This window comes from Mirounga leonina, unplaced genomic scaffold (genome assembly GCF_011800145.1).
Source record: "Mirounga leonina isolate KUSES-001 unplaced genomic scaffold, KU_Mleo_1.0 Mir_174, whole genome shotgun sequence".
Classification (NCBI taxonomy): Eukaryota; Metazoa; Chordata; class Mammalia; order Carnivora; family Phocidae; genus Mirounga; species Mirounga leonina.
The window spans coordinates 31,664,544-31,690,619 of record NW_023270451.1 but is presented as its reverse complement, the minus strand read 5'-3'; the positions used below and the strand labels follow the sequence as shown (position 1 = coordinate 31,690,619).

The 26,076-nt window shown below is 37.0% G+C and overlaps 1 protein-coding gene across 1 annotated transcript in view; it reads left to right on the top strand.

Moving 5' to 3' along the window:
* Positions 1-26,076, top strand: part of DGKB (diacylglycerol kinase beta) — a 401,327-nt gene that overhangs the window by 25,685 nt on the left and 349,566 nt on the right. Inside the window, exons 4-5 of the mRNA XM_035020662.1 lie at positions 5,189-5,342; positions 20,061-20,201. Of these exons, the coding sequence (XP_034876553.1) occupies positions 5,219-5,342; positions 20,061-20,201 (265 nt within the window). The 5' untranslated portion in view covers positions 5,189-5,218. The remainder of the gene's footprint in view (positions 1-5,188; positions 5,343-20,060; positions 20,202-26,076) is intronic.

Below are 26,076 nucleotides of genomic sequence, written 5' to 3'. Positions count from 1 at the left end.
TACTTATGAGCTTAATTAGCTACATCTTATCATAATTAAACACATCAATTTGAATAGCTTCTTACAGGTTTCCTGTAATCACACTGAGGATCCAATCTTGATATTGCCAAAAAATATACTATCTTGTATCTATGACAACATGTAGAATTTGAGAATGGGCCATCTGCAGTATTATATCCTAAATTGAAAACTTAGTGATTTGACTGTTCCAAGTGGCTAGGTGATATCTGACACAGTTAATGCAGTTCTCCCCTAACCTTCTATGATAAACACACAGAAATGTATTTCCTGCTACTCTAGTCTGCCCTCACTCCTGCTCTGCTCTCCTGCCCCTCCTCACTGGCTTTTATAGAAATGCCTCTAAAACAGGAGCGTTTTTATACCTCAGGACATTTGCACTACCTGTTTCGACTATCTGAGATGTCCAAATATGTGCAAAGCTATCTCCCTCATTTCCTTTAAATCTGTATTCAAAGCACAGATTCTCATTTCCTGATCATCAGATTTAAAACTACAGGCACCCTTGGGGCGCCTGGGTGGCTCAGATGGTTAAGCGTCTGCCTTCGGCTCAGGTCATGATCTCAGGGTCCTGGGATCGAGTCCCGCATCGGGCTCCCTGCTCGGTGCAGAGCCTGCTTCTCTCTCTCCCTCTGCCGCTCCCTCTGCTTGTGCTCTTCTGTCTATCTCTCTGTCAAATAAATAAATAAAATCTTTAAAAAATAAATAAATAAATAAAACTACAGGCATCCCCCCCCAAAATATATAAACATTTTCCTTCTTTTTTTTGCCCCTACAACACTTAATACTGTCAAACATTGTACATTTAGCCTATTTATTTTTCTATTTACTTACTCCCTTTGTTAGAAGATAAGCCTCTGGTGGAAGGATTTTCATATGTGCCAGTAGCTTCTTTACCCCAACAGGCAGGACAGAGTCTAGTACAAAGTGGATACACCACAAACATTTGCGGAACATGAGAAAATCTCCATCCCGAAACCACCAGAATAAATTAATGATAGAGTGATGACATTTATTTTCATTCACTAGTGTTATTTCTTTAGTATTGACAGGGATTTAAGAACAAAGGATCCAGATGGTCAGATATAATAATGAAAGGCATATAGACATGTGTTTTGAATTTGTGCCAATTTGGCAGCAACATCTGAGCAGCTCCCTCAGTCTGAATTCTTTGCAGATTCTCTATGTTATCTCCCTAAGTAGTCTGTGGCTGCTCCTTAAGAAAAAAAAAAAAATGAAAAAGCAGTTCTCAAAATTTTTAAATATTGTGTGGTGTGTATGTCTCTGAGCTTATAGCCAGTTTGATTTTTGAACACTCATTCATTTAAGTCTAACCCAGCGTTTTTCATTAGTTTTTCCGTTGATGTGCATATATAAGTGATCACATTCTATTTAAAGGTCACAATGTTCAAAAACCAATTCTAATGCTGCTCCATGACAGCAGTAGAAAACAAGATACTTAAATTTGGCGATATTCTACTGAATCATGAAATAAGGAAAACGTATAGGTGGAGGACAGTATCCACTTAAAAAAATGTCTGATATGCTGGACAACATAGAATTTTAAAAGAGATTTGAAAACCTTTTACCAAACAAGAAAAGAAGGAGATGGGTTAGCCAGAAAAGGTGTTGAAGAATAATTCCTCTATGAATTGGAAACTCTGAAATAGCTAATTTTTGGCTTTAAAGAAGTGTGAGTTTCACAACTTTGTAAGCTGTGTGTAATGACCGAAATGTAAGGGAGGGGAATTTTGCTCCCACCAACACTGTGAAGAAGTTTGAAAGAGAAGTTTACATTGTCAGTAAAACTTAATAGGATGATATCTTCTCATAGAAAACTTCAGTCTTATTTTGATAATAGACTTTTATTTTTTAAAGTAAAATATCTGTTTATAAATGCTCATGTTCTAAAAGCAGTGATTAGTCAATGTTGCCTGATACAGAACAATAGTCGCAAAATGTCTAAAACACTAAAACTGCAGGCTTGATTCAGGAAGATGCAGTGAATTTTCTGGTTTTCTGGACTAATAAAGAGGAAGGCAAATTAAGATAATAAAAAATCCATTAAACCTCAAACCAGGACTTCCTTTTATTATTTTATTATTTCATTTATTTTACATGTTGTGTGCCCAAGGGCATGTTAAGTGCTTTGTATTGATTTATTATTACATTTAGATGACAATCCTGAATGGTTGATCTTATGTATCATTTTATATGGAAAAAAAATTAAGGCTTTGAGCTGTCAGAGAATAAAACTAAGCTGCTTTTTGCTTACTGAGCAAGATAGAGCTGCAGCATTTAATTTTAGAAAGTTTTCCTGAGAAATGAAAAAGAAGGACCAAGGAATAAGGCATTCCTTATTAACAGGGATGCTTTGCATTTATTTATTTTTTTCTTTTTGGTTGTTTATTTTTCTGGTTTTCATCATTAAATTATAGGTGCTAATTTCAAAGAGGTTCTATTTAGGTTATGTAATGCTCTATAAAGAGCACACACTTGGGATGTGGCAGATTTTTTCTTTAAAAGAACAGACCAATTCCTTGCCCCAAATCACTCAGGTGGCAAGTGGAGATACTGGAATATGACACAAAAGTATTTTATTCTCAAGGCTGTTTTATTTTTGTTTGTTGGTCGGTTGTTATTGTTTTCCTTCGTTATCATTTGAAACTCTTGCCTTGAAATAGGTCTGTTGTAAAATATAATCATATCCCAACAGACGATCCAGAGAAAAACTGTCAACAATTCTAGTCCTTTGTTCCTATTTTGTTACCAGCTTTCTAAAACAAAAAATCACAATAACCAAAAAGGATGAACCATGGAATGACTTGTTAAATGCATATAAAAACATTTGAGGTAATGTGGTTTTGAGACTTATTCTTCAAAAATTGTTTGAAATTTCTAACAAAGAGGTAGTTATTGTTATTCTTACTTATAGATGGAGAAATTAAGGCACAGAGAGATTAATAAATTGCCCACCTTGACACAGCTAGAAAGTGTTGGATCTGAGTGTAGATTCAGGGAGTCTGACTTCAAAACCATGTTCTTGTCAGCTGTTATGTTGGCAAACACAATGCTGACCACGAAAGGTTTAGGACTAAGAAGCAAGAGTGAATACAAATAACCATGCTTCTAACCACAATGCCTATGAATATGTTTGTTACACAAAGTTTCCATATATGTGTAGTAAAATTAACTCCTGGTGTCCCAGGAGGCTTCACATATTTGAGGATTGTCTATCGGAGTTGGTTACTAATCCTACTGAGTGTGGATTACTTCTCTGGAGATAGGCCATGCCTAAGGAACCTTAATAGTAAGAGTAGGTGTTTCTGCTCAAGAAAACTGGTCTGGCTTTCGGCCTTATCTGCATCTTTTGAAACCTCATTCTTGGTAGCAAATTGCTTTTCAGAAGTACTTCTGCTACCTGAGGCTATTCTTTATATTTTTATATTATTCATGGTTTTTAATTATGTGGTTCACTCCACTAGTAGAATTTATTATATTTTGTGGCGGTGGTGATTTTTGATATATGGAAGAAAATGAAGTCTTTTTACTGCCACCAGTGTAAATGTCTGAAATCTAATTAGCAAGATTAAACTAACTAAAAATGTTAGAATAAGCGGTAGGCAGAGTTTTGCAACCATAAATAAACAAAGTGAAGTTTTTTTGTTTCTGTTTTTGTTTTGTTTTGGTTTTGGTTTTGTTTTGGTTTTTTATTGGCTTGAGATTCTATTAGGTGCAGAAGCATACATAGTACATATTCTTAATTGGCATATGATCTAATCTACAAAAATGTACTTTCTCTAGTGATATCCCTGTATGTCATATTCCATTTTAGGTTTATTCAAAATAATATTATAATAAAATTGGTCATTCTGTACCATCTTACCCCAATTAATTACATGGAACAAATACTTTTTCTATCCAAAATAGCAGTTTAAGGAATTAATTGTATTGTCATCTGCCAGAAGTTTGATCAAAATTAAGAACATCAGTCTGCCAAATTTCATTTTTGTCCTATATTTAGTTTCATCTCAGTTACACTGAACTGGGTAGAAAAAAAAAAATGCCCTACAAGCGCTTCCTTTGAGGCCCATTGACCTTGCACTCTCTTGATCTGGACAGGTATGGCTTTATTCCAGCTTCTTCTCTGTAAGTCTCCTTGTCCTTTCAAATGGCCTCCTGGATGGGACCCAACACAACCCCACTGGCCTCTTCCATAAGGTCCATATCCATTTCCCAGGAAACATTTATGCAGCATTGTCCCTGCAGTCATGAGGGTGTTGGCCAAGCCCAGTATAGTACCATTTACTTGACTTTGTCCCAAAGCACCTACACCGTTGTCCTCAATTTTCCAGGCAAGAGTCAGATCCTGGTCCACTGTCCTCTGCTCAGAGAAAGCAAGCTCTCCAGGTGGCTTCTGTGAAATTCTCTACTTAACTCGAGGATAGAAGGTGGTTCTCTTCACCATTTCCCCAAGTGGACATGGAGAGTCTCAATGTAGCGATGGTTCTCTTCAAATAAATGTCTGATTTTTTGCTTGTTTGTTTTTTATAGACCTGCAGTGAGTATAAGTGGGCAAGGATCTTGAAATAGGTTTCTTTGAAAGTTTGCATGGGAAGTTTTAGAATTTCACTTTGGAATTTCATATCAATTGATGTTGGTGTTTTGGTGAAACTTTTATGTTAACCCCTTTCTCCAGTTGCCCAGAACAAGATTCACCATTAGAGACAAGGAAAGGAGAAAAGAGAAATTCTTTTATTTCAGAGTATTCATGCTGTGTCCATGTGTGCATTAGCATGTTCACATTAGTTGCCTGATTTAGTTATAATAGTAACTCTGCAGGATTGGGAATATTACTCCCAATTTACAGAGGAGGAAACTAAGTTTCAAAGAGTAGATTTTTTAAGGGGATACAGATAGTGTGGAGATAGAAATTTCTGACTGGAAAGCTTCTGCCTTTCTTGTTGCCCTGCCACAGGTGAGATTTGTATATATCTAAGCACCGCTGTTAGCCTAGGACTGTTCCATGTGTTTCTCAAATAGTTACCGTCCTTTTGTGGACTTGGGTATAGAAATGTTTGAGGTCATTTCTACTACTGTTGATTCTGAACTTAGAACATAATCTTAACATTGGCTGAGTTTTAAAATAAATGTTTAATTTTTTTTCCAGACAATAGATTTTGAAGGTTTTAAGCTATTTATGAAGACATTCCTAGAGGCAGAGCTTCCTGATGATTTCACAGCACACCTTTTCATGTCATTTAGCAACAAATTTCCTCATTCTAGTCCAATGGTAAAAAGTAAGCCTGCTCTCCTTTCAGGAGGTAAGTCTAATTATATACTTTAAAAATGTATATGTAGTAAAATCCTTGAAGGGAAAATCAGTGTCAAGTTCTTTATAAGAGAAGAGATGATTTGCTTAGGAAATATCTTTCTTTCAGGATTTATACTTTCATACTAAGATTGTGCAAAATATCTAAAGTGTCTCCAATATAGTAATAGCTAAACATTAGAGAAAATATACTTTATCATTATCCATCACTTGTCATTCAAAGTCTTAGAAGTCTATGTTTAGGTAATAATTTTAAGAGAAACTTCCATCAAAAATGGAAAAGTGCTCTTTGAAATGACTAGTTAAATATAGGTAACTTTATATGTGAAAATGTAGTCACAAAGCAGTTCTGTGTAGGAAACATAATATTTATATAACTTCTGTAAATTTCTAACATACTTTCATAGAAGAGTTTTGATTTTTCTCTTAGACACTTATTTTTTTAAATTTAATATCACCATGGAGATGATTGGTTCTGTCATTATGGGTAGCTTCTCAGAGATGTCTAATGAATTAATACCTGTTGCTAATTGTGTCCAGCTCCATCCAGTCAGGAGAACAAAAATCTCACTGTATTACCCTACTGAATGTAAAATAGGTGATTGGTTAAACAGTGTTGGAAGGTTGAAAAACCGAAGAGAAATACTAAGGTAATGCAGAAGTAGAACCACAGGAAGCATGTGCCACTCCTACGTTGGAGTAATCAAAACTCAGAATCTTGGAGGAAGGACTTCTTTGAACTGGGATGTAGCGTTCTGGGGGAAGGTGTTGCCTGGCAGATCTCAGCCTGGGACTTCTGTGGAGGGGATGACTTCCTTCTGGGTTTGGTAGCTCAGAAGCTCAAGAAGGGAGTCAGACATCTTAGAAGCATCACCATGGTCTGTGCAGGATTGTGTAGCCAGGCTCACTGTGACTTTCTCAATGTGGAAATGAGCTGGAGACTAGAGCCTGTTGCTCCTTATTTAGTCTGTTCTTACAGTGTGGAGCTGACCAGTGTTCTGGGCTGAACATTTTAAAATGGGACAATTCCTTACTTTGATCTAGAAATTAAAACTCCCTTGTTCTTCCATTTCATACTATAAATGGATTGCACATACCATAGACTGAATAAAATAACAAAATTGTCTCTTTCATTTTATACGCAGCAATACTATTCTTGCATATGGAGAAAGAAGGGGGGGTACTTTTTGAGATGTTGTCTGTCTGAGTAATTGTGTCAGACTTGGAGAGAAGAGAGGAGAGATTCTAATTAATTAGGTAGGTTTGTAAGAAATTAAAATCTCAAACCTTCTTGTCTCCAAATAGCATGTAGTAAGTATTACATATAAGATGCCAAATTTACAAGGAGTAGAAATCAAATCAGGTTCCAAAATGGAAAAAAAGAATTAAAGGGTAACAGCTTGTACTTCATTTGGGACAGCCACATATTCTGCACAGATCTACTTGAAAGGAGTTGCAAGATGGGCTGTGTAGCTCTCATGCAGCAAAAAATAAATCAAACTGGAATTCCTTTTCAAAACTTGGTCTCCACATTTTAAAACATAAGTGCATGGGGTCCTTTGTAGGACTGTTTTCAACCCCATATTCTTTCAGACTTACCTTTGATAGTAAAAAATATATGTATTTTTATTTTTAGAACCCTGCTTTGCCATAATCGAAGTTATCTACACAAATATATTTGGGTTGAAAAATCACAAATAAATTTTGAATAGAAAAGAGCTATAATCTGTTTTGTTTACCACCCCTCCACCCCACCCCACCCTGCAGAGAGTTCACTGTATTTCATTACTACAGTACCAACAAGGGTGTGATAATCATTCTTGACTCTGTATCAACTGAACAATGGTTTCTCAATAACAAGCAAAACTAAATTGGGAAAAATGCTATTCTTGTTAGTGAACAGTATTCAAGTATTGGAGATATGGTAAATGTAAAACAGTTTTTATAGAACAAAAATTTTAAATAGTTAGAAAGAGGCATAAAAGTTGTGTGTGTGTGTAGTTGGTTGTTGTTGGAACTTGTAGTAGCTACTGATCCATCTGGTATTTTGTATAGTGAATGATTTTTGGGGGGAATATTTTGTTGAGTATAAGTGCCTCTTATCACCTACTTAAAATGTAAGATGATTCTTTCTACTGTTCCCAAGTTGGACTTTATTTTTTGAAGATATCCCCTAATGCTTTATCTTTCCGGCTTTCTCATAACCTCTTCTGCTTCATTGTGAATGTCAGGTCCCTAATGCCTCATATGTTTGCCAGCCCAGTGACTAACTTCTGATTTTACCTTCATGCCCAGAATCTATCACCTGAACTATTCTCTTTACAGAATGGTTCAATCATTTGGAACCTTTGTTTTTTGGCAAGTGGCTCATATACCCTTGACCATGAATCAGTATTATGAGTTCATATTTCAGTCCCTGCAACTTGAATACTGAGAATAACCAAAGAGAAATTTCATAAATATGCAGATTGTTGCCTCTACAAATTCTTAACATCCAATTTTAACATGGCCTTAACACCACTTAAGCTTTTTTAAAAAAAATCTACCATAAAAAGTATTTATTCTTGAAACTGTCTCCTAGCTCAGTTAGGCTAAAATTTTCAAACTTCCTTTAGTTTATTCCCCTCATTCTCAATAGGTTATTTTTCATATCATACAAAAAATAAACACTAACATAAAATGCCTCAGTTATTCCCCATAAACCCAGACATGTTTCTTCAGCTCACAGAGAATATGTATTAACTATATTCCAGATGGAACTCTTCATTGGATGTCCCATAAGGAATCGAACTAAATGTGTTTGGAAGTCAAGTAATTCTATTCTGCCCACACCTGCTTCTTTCTATCTTGTCTCTTGGTGAATGGAACCCAAGTATCTATCACTTTTCCAATCCTAAAATCTTGGACTCTTCCACCCTGCACCGCCTCATGCCTCATGTTTAGTTAATCACAAAATGCTCTCTATTGCTCATTATAACTTCTCAAACATTCTGCCAGTGTCGGTATGATCCATCATTGTTTGTGTTAGAGACTAGCCATTAGCATGGCTCCCAGCTGGGCCCCGACTTCCCATCTCCATGATGTGCTTTCTAACACTGAAGCCTGATTAGATTCCTCTTGGGTTTCCAAGTTTCAGGCCTTCCCTATCACCTTATGGAAATTTTTTAGAATTTTTTATTTTTCATCTAAACTTAAATCCTTGATATTTAAAATAGATTAAAGCAGCGTTGCTTTGGTGAAGGGAGGGGGTGCTGGAGAGATGTAAGTACAGGAAGTCCCAGCCACTGGCCTTCCCACACCTTTTGAGACTCCCCCTGCTCCCCCCACAAAGGTGGCTTTAATGCCACTCCAAGGCCTGGGCATTGCAGTTAAGAAAATGATAAAATCTGAGTTTCATAGTAGTGAGCACAATGCCATATAGCTTGTCGATCTGCCTACAGTCCCAATTCTCTCTGTCTCTTGACCCATGCAGCCCAGACCCTTTACATACTGAAGTGTTTGCTGTGACTTAAGTCTGCTGTGGTCCCTTATCTCACAACAAAACACAACTCCTTCAAGTCTCAGCGAATGTGTCCTTCTAATTGAATAGTACCTGCTGGGATGGGACACCTGGAGTGTGTCACGGGGAAGCAATGCTGGCAGCATGTAAAAGTCACACCTACTTCTTGTACAAGAGCTGGTGTGTCCCTCTCCTCCCCAACTCCCACCTAGATCAGCTCTGCACGGCAGCTCTGGGAATGAACCACCTTCGGCTCAGTGATCACTGGTCTTGTATAAGGTAGCAGTTAAGGTACTTATTAGTAACTTCTACTTTCTCTAAGAATGTAGTAATTAAAAGAGAATGGAATTGATTTGTTAACCGGTTCAGACACTTATACTTTATATTTATGTTTGGCTCCACAATGTCTAAAATGTTGACTCTATAACAGTAAATGTCTGTTATTAGCTATAGGTTAAAGCAAGTGTTTTTTCTTGTTATTATTAGTTTTATAGGGCAGAAAAAAAAGAAGATTTCCTAGCACCCTTTATATCAGGTCATGTAGTGACTTGGCCAGTTGTAATTCTTAATTATTTATTTTATTAATTCATCAATTCATGCATTCCACCATTCTTTTTTTTTTTTTTTTCCAGAGGCGTGGGGGAGGAGCAGAGGGAGAGGGAGAGAGAGAGAGAGAGACGTGGGGCTCAATCTCACAACCCTGAGATCATGACCTGAGCCGAAATCAAGAGTCAGACATTTAACTGACTGATCCACCCAGGTGCCCCTCCACCATTCTTTTTTTAAAAACAACTTATGTGCCAGAAATTGCACCAGAAAGCTGAGGATCCTTTAGAGCCACACGGAGAAAGATAGTCAATTAGGTGAATTGTTATATTACAATAAAATAAAAGTTGTCATCTATTTATCAAGATTATCTGAGATTTTAATCATAAATTGAAATTATCTAGTTTAAGTAGAGGTAGGGACAGGTACTTGTAGGAAAGCATGGAAGGGAGTTTCAAGAAGAGAAAACATGTACATTTCTACTCCAGTTAAAAAAATAAATGCGCCGTGAAAGTATAGTGTGTGAACTATAAGAAACTCAGTATTATTTCATTCATAAATATTTATTTATTTTTAAATTTTTAAATAAATTTTAAATCCAGCATAGTTTACGTACAGTGTTATATTCGTTTCAGGTGTACAATATAGTGATTCAACAATTCTGTGTATTACTCAGTGCTCATCATGACAAGTGCACTCCTTAATCTCCACCTATTTCACCCATCCCCCCACCCACCTCCCCTCTGGTAACCATCAGTTTGTTCTCTTTAGTTAAGAGTTTGTCTCTTGGTTTGTCTCTCTCTCTTTTTCCCTTTGCTCATTTATTTTGTTTCTTAAATTCTACATATGAGTGAAATCATATGGTATTTGTCTTTCTCTGACTGACTTATTTCACTTAGCATTATACTCTCTAGCTCCATCTATGTTGTTGCAGTTGGCAAGATTTCATTCTTTCTTATGGCTGAGTAGTATTTTATATCATTCACAAATATTTATTGATCACTTAAAATGTGCCCAACCACACACACTATTCATATTTCAGTGAGCAAAATGAAACTATTTCCCTTCCTCTATAGTCAGTTACATTTTAGTAAATAAGTAAGAATATACATAGCATGTCAGAAGGTAATGTAAGGAGTGCTATTAGCAAACATCGGTTAGATAGAAAGTACAGGTCGAAATTGAGGATGACTGGGAGCCCCAAATTTCTCATGAATGACTGAAACTGGGCTACGAATCACAAGGAGACCATTTTTTAAAAAAAGATTTTATTTTGATTTATTTGAGAAAGAGAGAGAGAGAGCACAAGTGGTGGGGAGGGGCAGGGGAGAAGGAGAAGCAGACTCCCCACTGAGCAGGGAGCCCAACATGGGGCACCTGGGGCATCCCAGAACCCTGAGATCATGATCTGAGCCAAAGGCAGACATGTAACCGACTGAGCCACCCAGACTCCCCGAAGATCATTTTTGATGGTCCCAGATTAGATGGTAGTTATGACCTTGGAAGTACCAGCATGGCTGGAGGAAGGGTTGGGGGAGTGGTCCCGGCAGGAGCAGAGTCCTGTGGCCTTAGGAGTTAGAGGAAGGTAGGCTTGCTGAGTACCGAGAGATCTGGGTCTATGCCTTGAATCCTTGGGCCGGGGCCGATGAAGTGACTGGAAGAGAGCAGCTGGAGAAGAGGCCAAGGAGGGAGCCAAGGCCCCGTGGTGAAACTGGGGAGCTGTTACACAGTTTGAAGCCAGTGGGGTGGAAGCTACATGAAGGAACATGAAGCTTGGAGGTACAAAAGAGTCAAGATATTTAAGACTGAGAATAGTAACAGCCACCTCTGAAAGACTTAAAGTCCTTTGTTTTGGGGCCCTTTCATTGCCCATCCGATATGGCAATAGCTAATTGATCTATGCTATTAAAGCCTCAGTATCATCAGTGAATGTGATTATTTTTATGTTTTCAGTACAACCAGAGAGTCGCACCACAGGTAATATTTTTAGGCAGAAAAGGAGAGAGAATTTCTTTTTCTCTATAAGGAAGTTAATCAAATTAAGGACAGAAAATTATATAATGAAAATGAGGTATTTGAACCCTTGGGAAAATGTTGTTTTGCCAAATGACCTTCCTGGATGTTCTTGCCAAAAGACACACTTCATTAATTGTGCTGAGAAGAAATTATTACTCTTATCAGTACTGTCTTGAGGATATTAAAAATATGTGTGTGTGTGTGCGTGTGCATGCATATTTTCACTATAGGTATAGCTTTATAGGTCTTTTGTGTCTAATAAACTACTAAAGTTTCCACAATACAAAAAAGGGCAGACAAGGTCCCAAAAAACACAAACTGATCAGAGTTCAAGGCTTGTGTGACTATGAGATAGGGAGCTTGTTGGCACATAGTAGGCATTTAAGATACATTTGTGCATTTGTTAATTAGTATGTAGACTTACATACCTACATACAAGTGCTCTAGAAATAAAGATAATTCCTATCCATTGACCAATAGGCATTTATCTACATCAACCATTACATTTCTTATGCTTTTATAGCACCAAATTCACTTTTCTAATTATTATTATTGTAGTAGTAGTAATCCACAAATTATTTTACTCCAATAAATCTTTTATCCTGAAACTCTGAAAACTCTTCACTGAAACCATAGAAAAATCCTCACTTCAAGGCCCTATTCATGATAAAATTACTGTCCGTAAAGGAAAAGTTCCCCCAAACCTCCCCTTTAATTATTAAATGAGTTTGAATATATTGGACTTTATTATATAGGTTTCTTTATTCTTCTATCTGAATAGTCTAAGTAAAATGCTGGTCTTCAAATTTGCCATCTTTACCATTAGATTTATTTACCCACTATGAAGGGATTTTTGTATTTTCAGTTACATGTTAATGATTACATATTAAATGATAGTATTATCTTAAGATTGTTGCACTGTCATGTTCATGAATATTGTTTATAGTTTTTTATTCTAATAAAAGCAAATATGATATTTAGTACTTTTCAGAGTCCATAATCAGTCATAACTTTTTTCTTTTCTTTTTTTCTTTTCTTTTCTTTTCTTTTTGAGAAGGGGAGAGGGGAAGGGGCAGAGGCAGAGGGAGAGGGAGAGAGAATCTTAAGCAGGCTCCATCCCCAGTGCAGAGCCTGACACAGGACTGGATCTCACGACTTGTGAGATCATGACCTGAGCGGAAATCAAGAGTTGGACGCTTAACCGACTGAGCCATGCAGGCGCCCCCAAATCAGTCATAACTCTATTTAACTTGTGATATGCCCTAAAATACCTAGTAACGCTAGGAAAAAATGCAATGGTAGTGAACATTGGCTTTGATCCATTAGAATGAAAGCCCTATAAAAATGGGATTCTTTTTTTATCTGCTGTGTTCAGTGCTTTATCCTAGAATTTGGTTTTACACAGCTAATATTAAAGGTTCTTAGTATCTATTTGGGTTTATATTTATAAAGGCATGCTTGTTATATACCTATTAGAAAATGGAGATAAGCAAAAAGAAAAAGTATCCATAATCCAATTCCCTATAACAAAATGCTGGTAAAGATTTGGTAAATATGAATATACGCATCATTATTTTTACATGGGCAAACATATCTGTGTGTGTGTGTGTGTGCATCCACAAATGTGTTTTATTATAGATGGCCCAAGGAATGGTCTGAGTGGAAGATGAACATTTAGAGCTCTCAGCTATGACTAGGATTTCTAATTTCATTCCAAAAGTTTATGAAATAATCAATGTACATACTCTTTTAAGAGTCTTGAAAACCAGACTCCAAAGACAAAAGGTCATTTACTGAGAGGCAGGAGACAAATTTCTCTGATTTAGTTTTTTCTCTAGCCCCACAGAATTATACTTCACATAAAATCTCCATTCCGACTCTCTTGAATTGTGGCTACCCTCCTTGTCTTTGCCTCTGTTCGGGCAAATGTAAAATGGAGATAATAAGTGCGTGCATTGTACTGGGTGCTGGGGCACTCAAAAACATAATGTGTTAGGTACATTGTAAGTGTTCAGTGCATGTCAGCCACTACCATTTTTCCTTAAACAGATTATTTTCCAGCATTTTAGTTTGCAGACATAGGGAAAGATCAAATTCAATATAGTTTCCCCTCCCCAAATGTCATTCATTCTGAAAGAGTACAGTAAAAATTATGGAGTATTATTGGGATTTCTTTTGGTTTGTTTTGATTTTTTGTCTTATTAAGATAGAATTGACCTGCATCATTGTATAAGTTTAAGGTGAACAGCATACTGGTTTGACTTGCATATATTGGGAAATGATTGCCAAAATAAGTTTAGGTACAATCCATAATCTTATACAGATACAATAAAAAGCAAAAGCAAAACCAAAAACAGTTTTTTTCCTTATAATGAGAATTCTTAGGATCTACTCTCTTAACAACTAGTGTATACAATTACATCATAGAGTAGTGTTAATTATAGTCATCATGTTGTAGCGTACATCCCATTTTGACCATGTTCCTGCAATTTCCCTCCCTACACATCATCTCCATGACTTATACTTTTTTTAATTTATTTTTTTATTTTTTAAAGATTTTATTTATTTAAGAGAGAGAGGGAGCTCTGGGGGAGGGGCAGAAGGAGAGGGAGAAACAGACTACCTGTGGAGCAGGGAGCCTGATGTGGGGCTCAATCCCAGGACCCCGGGATCATGACCTGAGCCAAAGGCAGACGCTTAACCAACTGAGTCACCCAGGCGCCCAGACTTTTTTTTTTTTTTTTTTTTTGATTGAAGTATAGTTGACATACAACATTAGATTAGTTTCAGGTATACAACAAAGTGATTCAACAAGTTTATAGGTTATGCTATCTATGCTTACCCACAAGTGTGGCTGCCGCCTGTGACCATATAGTGCTATTACAATAACTTTGACTGTATTCCCTCTGCTGTACCCTTTATTCCTGTGACTTAATCATTTTATAACTGGAAGCCTGTATCTCTCACTCCTTTTCACCTATTTTGCCACCATCTCCCCAGCCCCCTTCCTTCTGGAAACCATAAGTTTCTTCTGTAATGGGTCTGCTTCTGCTTTTTCGTTTGTTTTACCTCTCAGATTACACATATGAGTGAAATCATATAGTATTTGTGTTTCTCTGACTGACTTATTTCACTTAGCATAATACTCTTCAGGTCCATCCATGTTGTCACAAATGACAAGATCTCAACCTTTTTGGTGATTGTATAATATTCCACAGTATGTAAAAGCCACAGCTTCTTTATCTATTCATCTGTGGATGGACACTTGGGGTCCTTCCATGTCTTGGCTATTGTAAATAATGCTGCAGTACCCATAAGGATGCATATATCTTTTCAAGTGAGTGTTTTTATTTTCTTTGGGTAAATACCTATTGGTGGTATTGGGATTTTTTAATGTGAGAAAAATTAAAGATGTTATCCTGACTTTTTTTTATATGTGGTAGTTTTATTCTCATACATAGGCATAGTCAAGAAACGGAGTAATTCAACCAACTTTCACTTTTCTACCTGTAGATGGTATGTCACCAACACTGTCTAATATGGTAGCCATTAACCCGATGTACCTCTTTAATTTAAATTTAAATTAGTTAGCAAGTAAATAAGATGAAAATTCAATTCCTCAGTCGCACCAGTCTTATTTCATGGGCTTAACAGCCATATATGGTTAATACTACCATATTGGACAGTACATATATAGCATATTTCTATCTTTGCAGAATATTTTACTAGACATAATTGATGTAGACAGATCTTGATTATACCACTTTAAAAGACCCTAAAGTTTGGAATTAGATATCCTGTCTTCAACTCTTGACTCCCCAGATTGCTACATGATGATCAGAGGTTTACTTTACTCTCTGATTTTCCACCCTCTAGTGTCTAAGATAGAATTGTAGGGTCAAATCAGACCACTCTGTTTAAATGTTGTTGGCACACAGCCAGGGATGTTATTGTTACGACTCCTTCGTGGAGGTTGCTCTCCTTCTAGAACACCACCCCCAAAGACCTGGCTTCAAGCCCTGTTCCTTATTATTACTTGTTTGGGGTTTTTGCCAATGTCCAAACAGATTTCTTACAGAAAATTCGCTGGCACCAGTCTCCTGTCAGGGAAGGTATCCCACTGAATGTCCTCACTTTGTATATTTTATTTCTCTTGTTGATTTGTAACCTTGTCTATCTCATTTTGCTGCCAGTTTGGACAAGCATAAAAAAAAGTCATAATACTGTGCTAAGGCAAGCATAGTTGGAAGGTTAACTCTGAAAATCATGAAATGTCTGACAGTACCAAACAATTGTTTTTAATCTTGATTGTCTGTGCTACTCATGGTGACTATTAATATGGATATTGGATATTGGAAATACGATTATACTATGACAAATTGTTTCTAAGCCTGATAAATTTCTGAAAAGTGAACCAGTATGGAAAAAATGGAAAAGCCAAATTGCCAGAGTGTTGTTTTTCTCTTGCCGTATAAGTTTAGAAATGTAATTTATGTTATTAGTTTTGAATATTCCATTGTGATAGATGAAGTGAAACAATGGGTACAACAATACCCTTTCCATTATCTGAGCTACGTGTGTTTGACGATAAAACAAACTGGAACAGAGGCAATAATTGAACATGTACCCAAAATGTATTTGCTAATAATTGCACCTTGAAGCTAGAATTAAAAGCATCTATTGAAATGAAACTTTTTAGGTTTTTGTGTCAAGAAATGGAGAGTCTAGATTGAAGTACAATGAAAATCATGTGCTTGAAGAATGTGGTAATAGTAGGCAATGCTCAACTTGACTAATGCTAACTATTTTGGTAGTTAAAACTTTGAAGAATGTTTATATGTAAGAAGGTGTACAAATGTACACACTAAAATCATCATAAAACAGAAAAATGTTTTCAAAGTACAAGGTAATTTTTCCTAATGAAAGTAATACACTCTTTTTTAAAAAAAGATTTTATTTATTCATTTGAGACACAGAGATACAGAGAGAGAGAGAGAGAGCATGAGCAGGGGGAGGGAGAGGCAGAGGGAGAAGGAGAAGCAGGCTTCCTGCTGAGCCAGGAGCCTGATGTGGGGCTCGATCCCAGGACCCTGGGATCATGACCTGAGCCGAAGGCAGACGCTTAACCATCTGAGCCACCCGGGCACACCGAAACTAATACACTCTTTATTACAATGCTTAGTTTTTCACTTTATTTTGTGCTTTCTTGTTCACTGCAGTATACATGTATATAGATATATATTGGTGTGTGGACATAAATGGGGTGTGTGTGTGTGTGTGTGTGTGTACTTGCTTCACTTTTGTGAGGAAATAGTCAAAGAAGCATAGCCTTTGGCAAGTCAGTGAGCCTACAAATTGGGTGTCAACCACATTTTCTTTAAAGCTAAATGTTGACCACTTGAGGCAAAAGTTTTGCCTAGCTTTGCGTTCGGTTCCAACTCTGAAGAGTTTCGCCAAAGATGGGATGGATTAAAATGGCCTTCCTTAATGGAACATAGAATTTTGAGCCTCTTCATCAGAGGCCACTGCTGCTAAAGAGGAATGTAAGGTTCCATTTACCATCTCTTTGAAAGGCTGTAGTCAGGAAATGGGGCTTTCAACCTCTTGTTTGCCACTTGTGTTGTTTCCTGTGTTCCGCATAAACCTTAGTACAGTCTGCTGGAAAGAAAAAGAATTTTTTAGGGCAGTGAAGGAGACAAGTAGAGGAAGAGACCTCCAGTCAGACTTAAGGAAAGGAAAAAATATATATTAATGGTAGAGTAGGGTGGAAAAAGTCTCTATGAAGACAGATTGAGACCCCAGGGACTGCTTTCAGAAAATTAAATGAAAATATGAAGAAACATTTTCCCACAGAAGGGAAAGTGAGATGATTTTGGGGATGAGAAAAGGAACAGAAACAAGCCTGTGAGACTTTTCCTCAGTTCAACACCTCAAAATTTAGTCAAGTCCTGCTCTCTGAAGTTTTTTGTTATGAAGTAATTGAGAAAAAGGCCTTTGACGCACCCTAAAAATCATTGTAAAAACTGTATGCTTTATCACTCCCTAAGGAACCAAAACAAAAACTTTGTCTGGATTTGAGGAAGAGTTGATTAGTTCTTCAATGTGTGTTGCCATATAAGCCCATATTTTTTTAAAAAAAATAAACTAAATTCTTTTAAATATAAAACTGTGACATGAATATGATACAGCTTTTAGTTTATAACATTTCATGAACAGGAAATGAAAAATATTTACGCATTTTGTCAAAAATCATTTTAGTATAATAATATGTTTTTTCAAAAAGGTGGGGCTAGATATAAATTATATTTGTATGCTTCTGTTCAATATGTATATTACTTACAAGAAAGGCAAACAAAATTATATGGTCCTCACATTCTCCAGATTTTTTATATTCAGTATTATGAAAGCTGATAAAGAAATAGCATGCACTTCACTTCAGTTTTATACAAACAAATGATCATGAAGTGTTCTGAATCAGTGAAAATATATAATGTGGTTGGCATTCTTTCAAATGAAGGTCATAACGTGTTATTTTCCTTCTTTCTTGTTTTGTTCTGAGGTTTTGTATAAAAGTTAAATCAAGCTGATTAAATCATTTCAGTACCATAAGGGGGAGGGAAGCAGAGAAGAGAGGATTAGCTCATCAGGCAGGATGGGTTAGGTCATAGTTTATCCGAACATAACTCAAGTGCTGTGTTTTCCAAGTCTGGAAGTTACGGTCATGTCAAAGGTCAGTGCCAAAATGTTTTTTATCGTAAGTTGGAACTGCTTATTCCTGCAGCTGGCCAAGCTTTAGTTGGTTAGGTAGAATTAGTCAGGTATGTATATTTTTGAAAACTCAGGATTGTCTTCAATTCTCTGCCTTCTTTTGTTTTTTAAAATAACTACATTAGTTTGTATTAGACATACAGTGACATTTTTGTTAAGAAAAATCAATTTATAATTATATCTTTTTTGATAGCTATAAACAAATAGAATTAATGTGAAGCATAGAGCTGTGTTTGAAATAAGTATGACTTTGGTAAAAACAAAAAACTGAAAGAAAGATGTAAAGCAGTGTTTTTCAAAATGTGGGTTGTGACCCATTAATGGTTGGTAAATTCAATTTAGAGGGTCTTTGACGGAATTTTAAGAATGAAATAGAAGAAAAGAGAAGAGATTAACATGGAAAAGAAAACTTGGGGCAGTTACAGAACCTACTAATGTTGAGAGACAGAAAGGGGAGGGCGAGAGAGGAAGGGAGAATAAAAGGCTTCTGCTGGATTCACATGTAAATTGTTTTTCTTACTTTTTCTTACCCTTGGCCTTGAACAAAAATAGTCTGTCATCCATTAGTGCAGAATAAAGAGGGTGGATTTGCCAGCTGTGGACCTCTAAGCCTGTAAAATGGGAATATTGCAATCTACCTCGCAGAGTTAACATGGGAATTAAGTGAGGCGATCCGTGTTAAAGCCTCCAGGACGATTCCTGCCACATATTCAACACTCAATAAATAGTAGCTTTTATTCGTAGTAACACTGTGAATGATGAAAGTAATTTCATAATCCATTAAATGATATGCTGGCCATCTTGAGACGGCTGGAGGAGATGCCAGGTACTCCATCAAAGTTACTTATCCAAGAAAATGGACAAGAGCACCAGATGTGGTTGCCAGCTCTGGACTGATAGGCTTGTAGAACTGTGTTTGGTTGGGATTATTCCTTCTGTTCTAGTAACTCCCATTTGATTAGGAATCTAGCAGGCATTCAGCCCATTACCCATTTCACCTCTTGTTTGCCAAATGAATCTTAAAGGATAATTGGGGTTTGCCTTCAGGTCTTGTCAGGTACACACGATCTGGTTTCACGTGCGTCTCTGTTAGATGGAATTAACCATTTATTATAAAAGAGTTTCAGTTCAATCATTATCGGCTAAATAATCTGCTGTCATCAGCTATTGCAAACAGGCATTCCAGTTCTCTACCCTTGTCTTGGAATAAGCACAGTGAATGGGTTTCAGAAATAAAGTTATGAACCATATTAAAACTAAAGTATAGTCATATGTTCTTTCCTCTCTAATCAAATGTCTGTGGTATTCAAGCAGATTGTTGTTTATGTTCCCTTTCTTACTCATGGGCCGATTTCTTGATGGGAAAAAGGATGTTTTATTCATGGCCCATAAATATTTGACATAAATACATGTTTTTCTGAATGAATGATTCCTGATTATCAATATATAAATCATTCTGTGACAGACTCAAGTCTCTTCTTCAGTGTTTCGTGAAAGACCAATTTTTAGTATCTTCTTAGCTGATTTGTCGTTGCCACTTCCTAAAGCAGAGAAAGGTGGAAGAGGAAAGTAGTTTTTCATGTGTTCAAATCTGTCCACCAGCTGACCCTGGACAAGAGGATTCTGACCCCAACATGCTCTTACAGGCAGGAGGAGCAATCTCCATGTCCCTGAATACCAAAAAAACTCTGAATTATTTATAGTAATCATAGAATATGTCTGACTCGGCTATCTTAGAGTTCCAGAGAATTTGGCTATTTTTTACCTAAAAATATATAGTTCTCTAAAAGGTCTGTGCATTATCTATTTTCTTAGTTGTCTTTTTCTTTGAAAGCACTGTAAGGATATCTTTAAGAATATAAAGGCATTTTTTTTTTCCAGGTCTGAGAATGAATAAAGGTGCCATCACCCCTCCCCGTACTTCTCCTGCAAATACGTGTTCCCCAGAAGTAATCCATCTGAAGGACATTGTCTGTTATCTGTCTCTCCTTGAAAGAGGAAGACCGGAGGATAAACTCGAATGTATGTGTTTCTTTATTTAGTTTACTTATCACGGCAGGGGGTAGGGAAGGCACTAGATAGTGATGAATTTAAAACTGTATCTACTGTGGTTGTCTGAGTTTTCATTAAATGAAGTGACTTTGGTTAATAAATAAAAATTCCTTCAATTGGGAATCAGACAAAGGATATTATGAATCTATCAATTTCAGGTTTTCATCAGGTTCCATTTATTAGGGGGTATTTCTTGAGTGTGTTGGTCTGTCAAATGACTTTTTCTTGACTGTCCTCAGTTTGGTAACACGATGATATTGGAAAGTGTCATTTGAGTTGTTTTGAAAAACCTTTATTTCTAGTATTTGAGGAGGTCTTCCCCTTAGTCAACAAGGGGGTTCACTGTACAGACAACCTGAGTCTCTGTTGGCCATTTTCCTTGAAAACGTCAGCACTGATACTTTCTTTGCCAGGGATAAATGATTTCTCACATGTCACACGTGAACGTTTATGTATAGGAGTTGACTCTGGATATTATAAATAAACAGTTGCTCTGTTTTTTTTTTTTTTTTTTCTCTTCTACAATAGAGCAGGTATTTCAGATAGATAATTTCCATCTAGTTGAAAGGAAATAAATTGCTGTCTTTAATAAACTATAGTGTCTGAGCTCTCTCTGGTGGCAAACTGTACTCATTGCAATGCAGGAAAGTATTTTTCAAGTATTTACTCTAAGCCTGAACATTTAATAACATAGTCTGTCTCCAAAGCCCCTGCTAAACATAGAGCTGCTGGCTTGTTCAGTAATTTGATTAACTTGATTGTATTGGATGGCATTAAAATGAATTAAAAATTCTTGCTACTGAAACTAGAGTGAAGATAATAAATCCTAAATTTGTTATTTTCAAGTGAATATAGAACACCGTGAGGTCTCAGAATTATGATTGGAAAGCATGTTTAGTTAAATGTAATAGTAACATGTTGATAATATTTCTCTTACTAACAAAGAATTTACTATAGTATGACTAAGTCATACCTGTGTAAGTTATGAATAAACCATATTAACATCATTTTTAAAATACATATTTATTGGGCGCCTGGGTGGCTCAGTCGTTAAGTGTCTGCCTTCGGCTCAGGTCACGGTCCCAGGGTCCTGGGATCGAGACCCGCATCGGGCTCCCTGCTCTGTGGGAAGCCTGCTTCTCCTTTTCCCACTCCCCCTGCTTGTGTTCCCTCTCTCGCTGTGTCTTTCTCTGTAAATAAATAAATAAAATCTTTAAAAAATAAATAAATAAAATAAAATGCATATTTATTATTCCTAAATGTCAAGTATTTGCATATCAAGATTTATTTGTATTCCTAAGAACATACAGAGATCTCTCTCATTCCAAAATAAATATTAATGTTCAGGGAATTTCTATTGAAGCGATGGCCAGGAGAAAGTTTGCTCAGGTGTTATCAGGTCTGTGTTTGGGATGATTTTAAAAATACAAAGGCACAGAATTTTTTCCAGGTCTGAGAAGAAACGAAGGCACCATCACTCCTGTTCAACATGCTCTTTGTGTCGCACTTTAATTATTTTTATGTCAACTGGAACCACGCATCAGGGTGGTTTTATTTTTAAGGTAGAATTCCTGAGAGGCATGCTTTTAAATTTTCAATGTGAGTTTATGAATCAACAGTCTTTGTCCACAACTACAGGCGAAATGTCACTTAAAAATACTTGATGTATCAGGTGAAACCCGATGTGCCACTGACCATTCTTCATTGTTTTTAAACCCCTTCCCTCTGCGCTGTCTTTGAATTTTCCAACTCTTTTTATTTTTTTTTTAAGATTTTTATTTATTTGAGAGAGAGAGAGAGAGAGAAAGCACGAGCAGGCGGGGGGAGGGGGGCGGGAAGGGAGAAGCAGACTCCCGGCCGAGCAGGGAGCTCAATGTGGGGCTCGATCCCAGGACCCCGAGATCATGACCTGAGCCGAAGGCAGATGCTTAATGCACTGAGCTGCCCAGGCATTCCTGAATTTTCCAGCTTTTTTTCAAGCCTACATCAGATCCAGGCGTGTTTGCCTTTTTCCTTAACTGTTGCTTCAGACTCTTGTCATGGGTAGAATTTTTGGGGCCTGACACCTTCACTGTGATTTTCACCAGACTCTTCAAAGTACATGAATGTCAGCTTCAGAACACATGAAGTTGTGCCTCTGATCCTGCTCTACTCTATTTCTCATCTCCGCTGTCCTCCAATATGGAGGAACTTAACCTGGTCCTTAATTATTGGGAGCTCGTTTTTGTCTGTTTCTTAAATGCCGGTGCCCGGCCCCTTCCCACATCAGTTAATTCAGAATCCATTCCTCTCACCCACTCTCCTGTCAATGGACTAGACCTTGTTCCTCGTCTACCATCAAACATTTCATGTATCCTTCTATGGTCATGGATTTTTAAATTTTTAAACTTGAAATTTATTTTCAGTAATACTTGAAAGAAATTGAATATTTGTGGTTAATTTAATATATACTTATTTCCAAAAGGGTGGCAACTTATTAAACACAATATCAACTAGAAGAAAGGAAAAAAAATGGAAAAGGTAATTAAAATTAACATAGAAATAAATATGAGCAAGTGCCTAATACAATTAACTTTGGCTGTTGAACACTGAATTTGGATCTTAATTTCTAGGTAGCTAAACAGAAAGGAATACATGCACACTGGCTTAGACCAGAAGTTCTTAAACTTTATCACATAAGATCACCTGCAGGGCTTATGAACACACAGCTTGTTCTGGGCCCCAAATGCAGTACAGGCAATTCATCAGGCCTGTAGGGGGCCCTTAGAATTTTCATTCATAACAGGTTTCCAGGTGATGATGAAATTTCAGCTCTAGAGACCACATTTTGAAGAGCCCTGATTTATGTAGTTCCTCTGATCCATGAAAAGAGACACACACACAATTTCTCTAAAAGGAGGATTGTTTCTCATAATTACTGAATGGTGGCAGTATTTGGTAGGTTCTTTGACCTGGGTTATTAGATAAAATAATGGCATTGTTGGAAATGTTTATAAAAAGAGTACTTTTTTCCCCCAAAATAATGTTTTATAAATCTATTCATCACTTAACTATCACCTCTCATCTTCCCACCTGTCTTTTCTGCCAGGCATTTACAAAATATTTAGAAAAAAAGATCTTTTTTTTTTCATTGAAAGGAAACAAACAAAAGCTCTTGAAGTTTCCACTGATTATATGCCATTTCTTCACATTACTTTACTTGCTCCAATCATATTTTCTCACTGAGAACTTTGCTTATACTGAGGCCCGATCAGGTAGATGGTGTTTATTCACCTGCTGCTGTGGACCCTTGCAGAATAGGTGTGCATGTGCGTGCGTGTGCATGCAGGTTTTTGTGCATACGTGTTGAGGTTGTGGGGGATTCCATTTTTCTCTCTCCTTGTTGGTGTCAGTTACCAACCACCCTGATGCGTGGATGAGAACATTGTACCAAGGCAGATTTTTCCTCTCCACCTAAGCCTGCTACAATACTTTGTGGGGCATCTTTCAGTATCTTCCTCTTTTAGTTTCCTTGCACTCCTCAAATTCTGTGACCTCACCCTCATTTTATTTCAGCCACCCACTTCTGCAGCAATACCCCATGCCTCGTAATTTCCAAAGATTGTTCTTTTTCTAAAATTTTAAACTCTAATAGTTTATTTTGACCACAGACTGTGGTCACTTAACTTCCCCCTCTCCTACCTTTAAATATAACATAGCACAGTATTTAAGAGCCTCGACTCGGTTTCACTAACTGAGTGCAGCCTAGCTTTGACACTTATGAGTGACTGGGACACACTGAAAAAAAACAAACTCCTTAGGCTCAGTTTCTCCAACTGTAAAACTGGAATCATAGTAATATTTATCTCTTATGTTTGCTATGAAAATTAAATGAACCAGTATTTGCTCACATAAATTCCTTCACATTTCCTAGTTCACATAAATATTTGTTCTGTGAAATAAAATAAGTTAAATATTCTTGTCTCTTAACCATTTCCCTTCCTCCTGGATATGCCTGCTGCTCTTTGGACCCTCATCCCTTCAACTATAGACTGACCCCATAATCCATGATGCCAATCATCCTTTGACACTTAGGTTTAGGCACACAATTTCTTTGCTTGTATACTGAGGTGGCAGAGATTTAGTAAAATAAAAAGATCATTCTATGGGTCATAACTCTACTCAAAACCTCAGTTGGCCTACCATGCCTTCGGCGTTTCGCTAGTCGTCAACTTCTAGCTAAAAGTTAATCCAGATGCTTCTTTGTTCCAACACCTACCTGTTTAATCATCATCTCACTCATTAGGTGTGAATTCTTGTAACTTCCTCTCATGTTACCTAAAGCTTGTCAACTTCTAGACATGTTCTTTCCTCTTCCTCTTCTGACTCAGGGTGAATATGTCCCTTTGACAGTTCCCTGTTGCATAATGCATAAACCGAAGCCCTTAACTTAGCACCTATAAACTGATTTGACTCCACAATTTGATCCCCCTTCCTTTGTCAGTCTTGCATTTGACTTTGACCTGCACACACAGGCACGAACACTGTCCCCTTCACCTGGATCTACTTTTCAATCATCAGACAAACCCCGAACTTTTCCATCTTTATACCTTTGCTTCTAATGTGCATTTGTTGGGGGTGTTCTTTCTCAGTATATAACATATCCACTTCAGTATACACTTGAGGCTCAGCTCATGTCATGAATCCTCTTGCCACCTCCTAATCGAATTCATTTTACTCTTTCTCGTACCCTTGTGCTGTGTCTAACTTCCTACCCTAGCACGTACCACGTGTGTGTGTATTTCAACAGACAGATGCTCAGTAAATGATACTTAAATAGAATTGTATTGAAGTCAGTGGGTGCTTGAGAAGAGAAAAATAATGTGAATTATTTAGGACATGGAATAATACTAAATTCATTTACACTGCAACTTTTTTAAAAAAGATTTTATTTATTTATTTGAGAGAGAGAGAGAACACAAGTGAGGAGGTGGAGCAGAGGGAAAGGGAGAAGAACACTCTCTGCTGAGCAGGGAACTCGATGCGGGACTCAATCCCAGGGCCCCGGGATCATGATCTGAGCTGAAGGCAGACCCTTAACTGAATGAGCCATCCAGGTGCCCCTATTCTGTGACTTTAAGATACATAGTGTTCACATTTGGAAAGGTGTTTATAAATTATTAATAATTTAAGTAGAATAATTTTTGTTAGCTTATATTTAATGAAAATGTATTACTGAAGAGAAATCAGTTGGAAAGTAACCAGGAAATAGATAATCTACAGATAATGAAGACTAACCTGTATGTTAAAGTCACTGCTATGTATAGTATTAATCATAGAACCATTGGATTTTAACACTGAAGAGATCCTAAAGATCAGGTAGTCAATTTCCCTATAGTGTAAATGAAAAAACTAAAGCCCAGAGAGACTGGTTATTAATTATAGCACTAGTTTATCCGGCTGTGACTAATACCCACGACTTCTGCTTTACTGTAGAAGTGCTCTTTTTATTTTGAAAAGCTTCCTTTCCTGGGGCGCCTGGGTGGCTCAGTTGGTTAAGCGACTGCCTTCAGCTCAGGTCATGATCCTGGAGTCCCCGGATCGAGTCCCGCATCGGGCTCCCTGCTCGGCAGGGAGTCTGCTTCTCCCTCTGACCCTCCTCCCTCTCATGCTCTCTGTCTCTCATTCTCTCTCTCTCAAAAAAAAAAAAAATTTTTTTTGAAAAGCTTCCTTTCCTTATCTTTATTACCTTTTCTCTGAGGGAAAAAAGGAGAAAATATTGCTTCATTACATTAGATGTCACAAACTCCAAGCAGCTAACTTTTTTCACCTCTGCCCCGAGAGCTTATTAAGTAAGTCTTAAAAT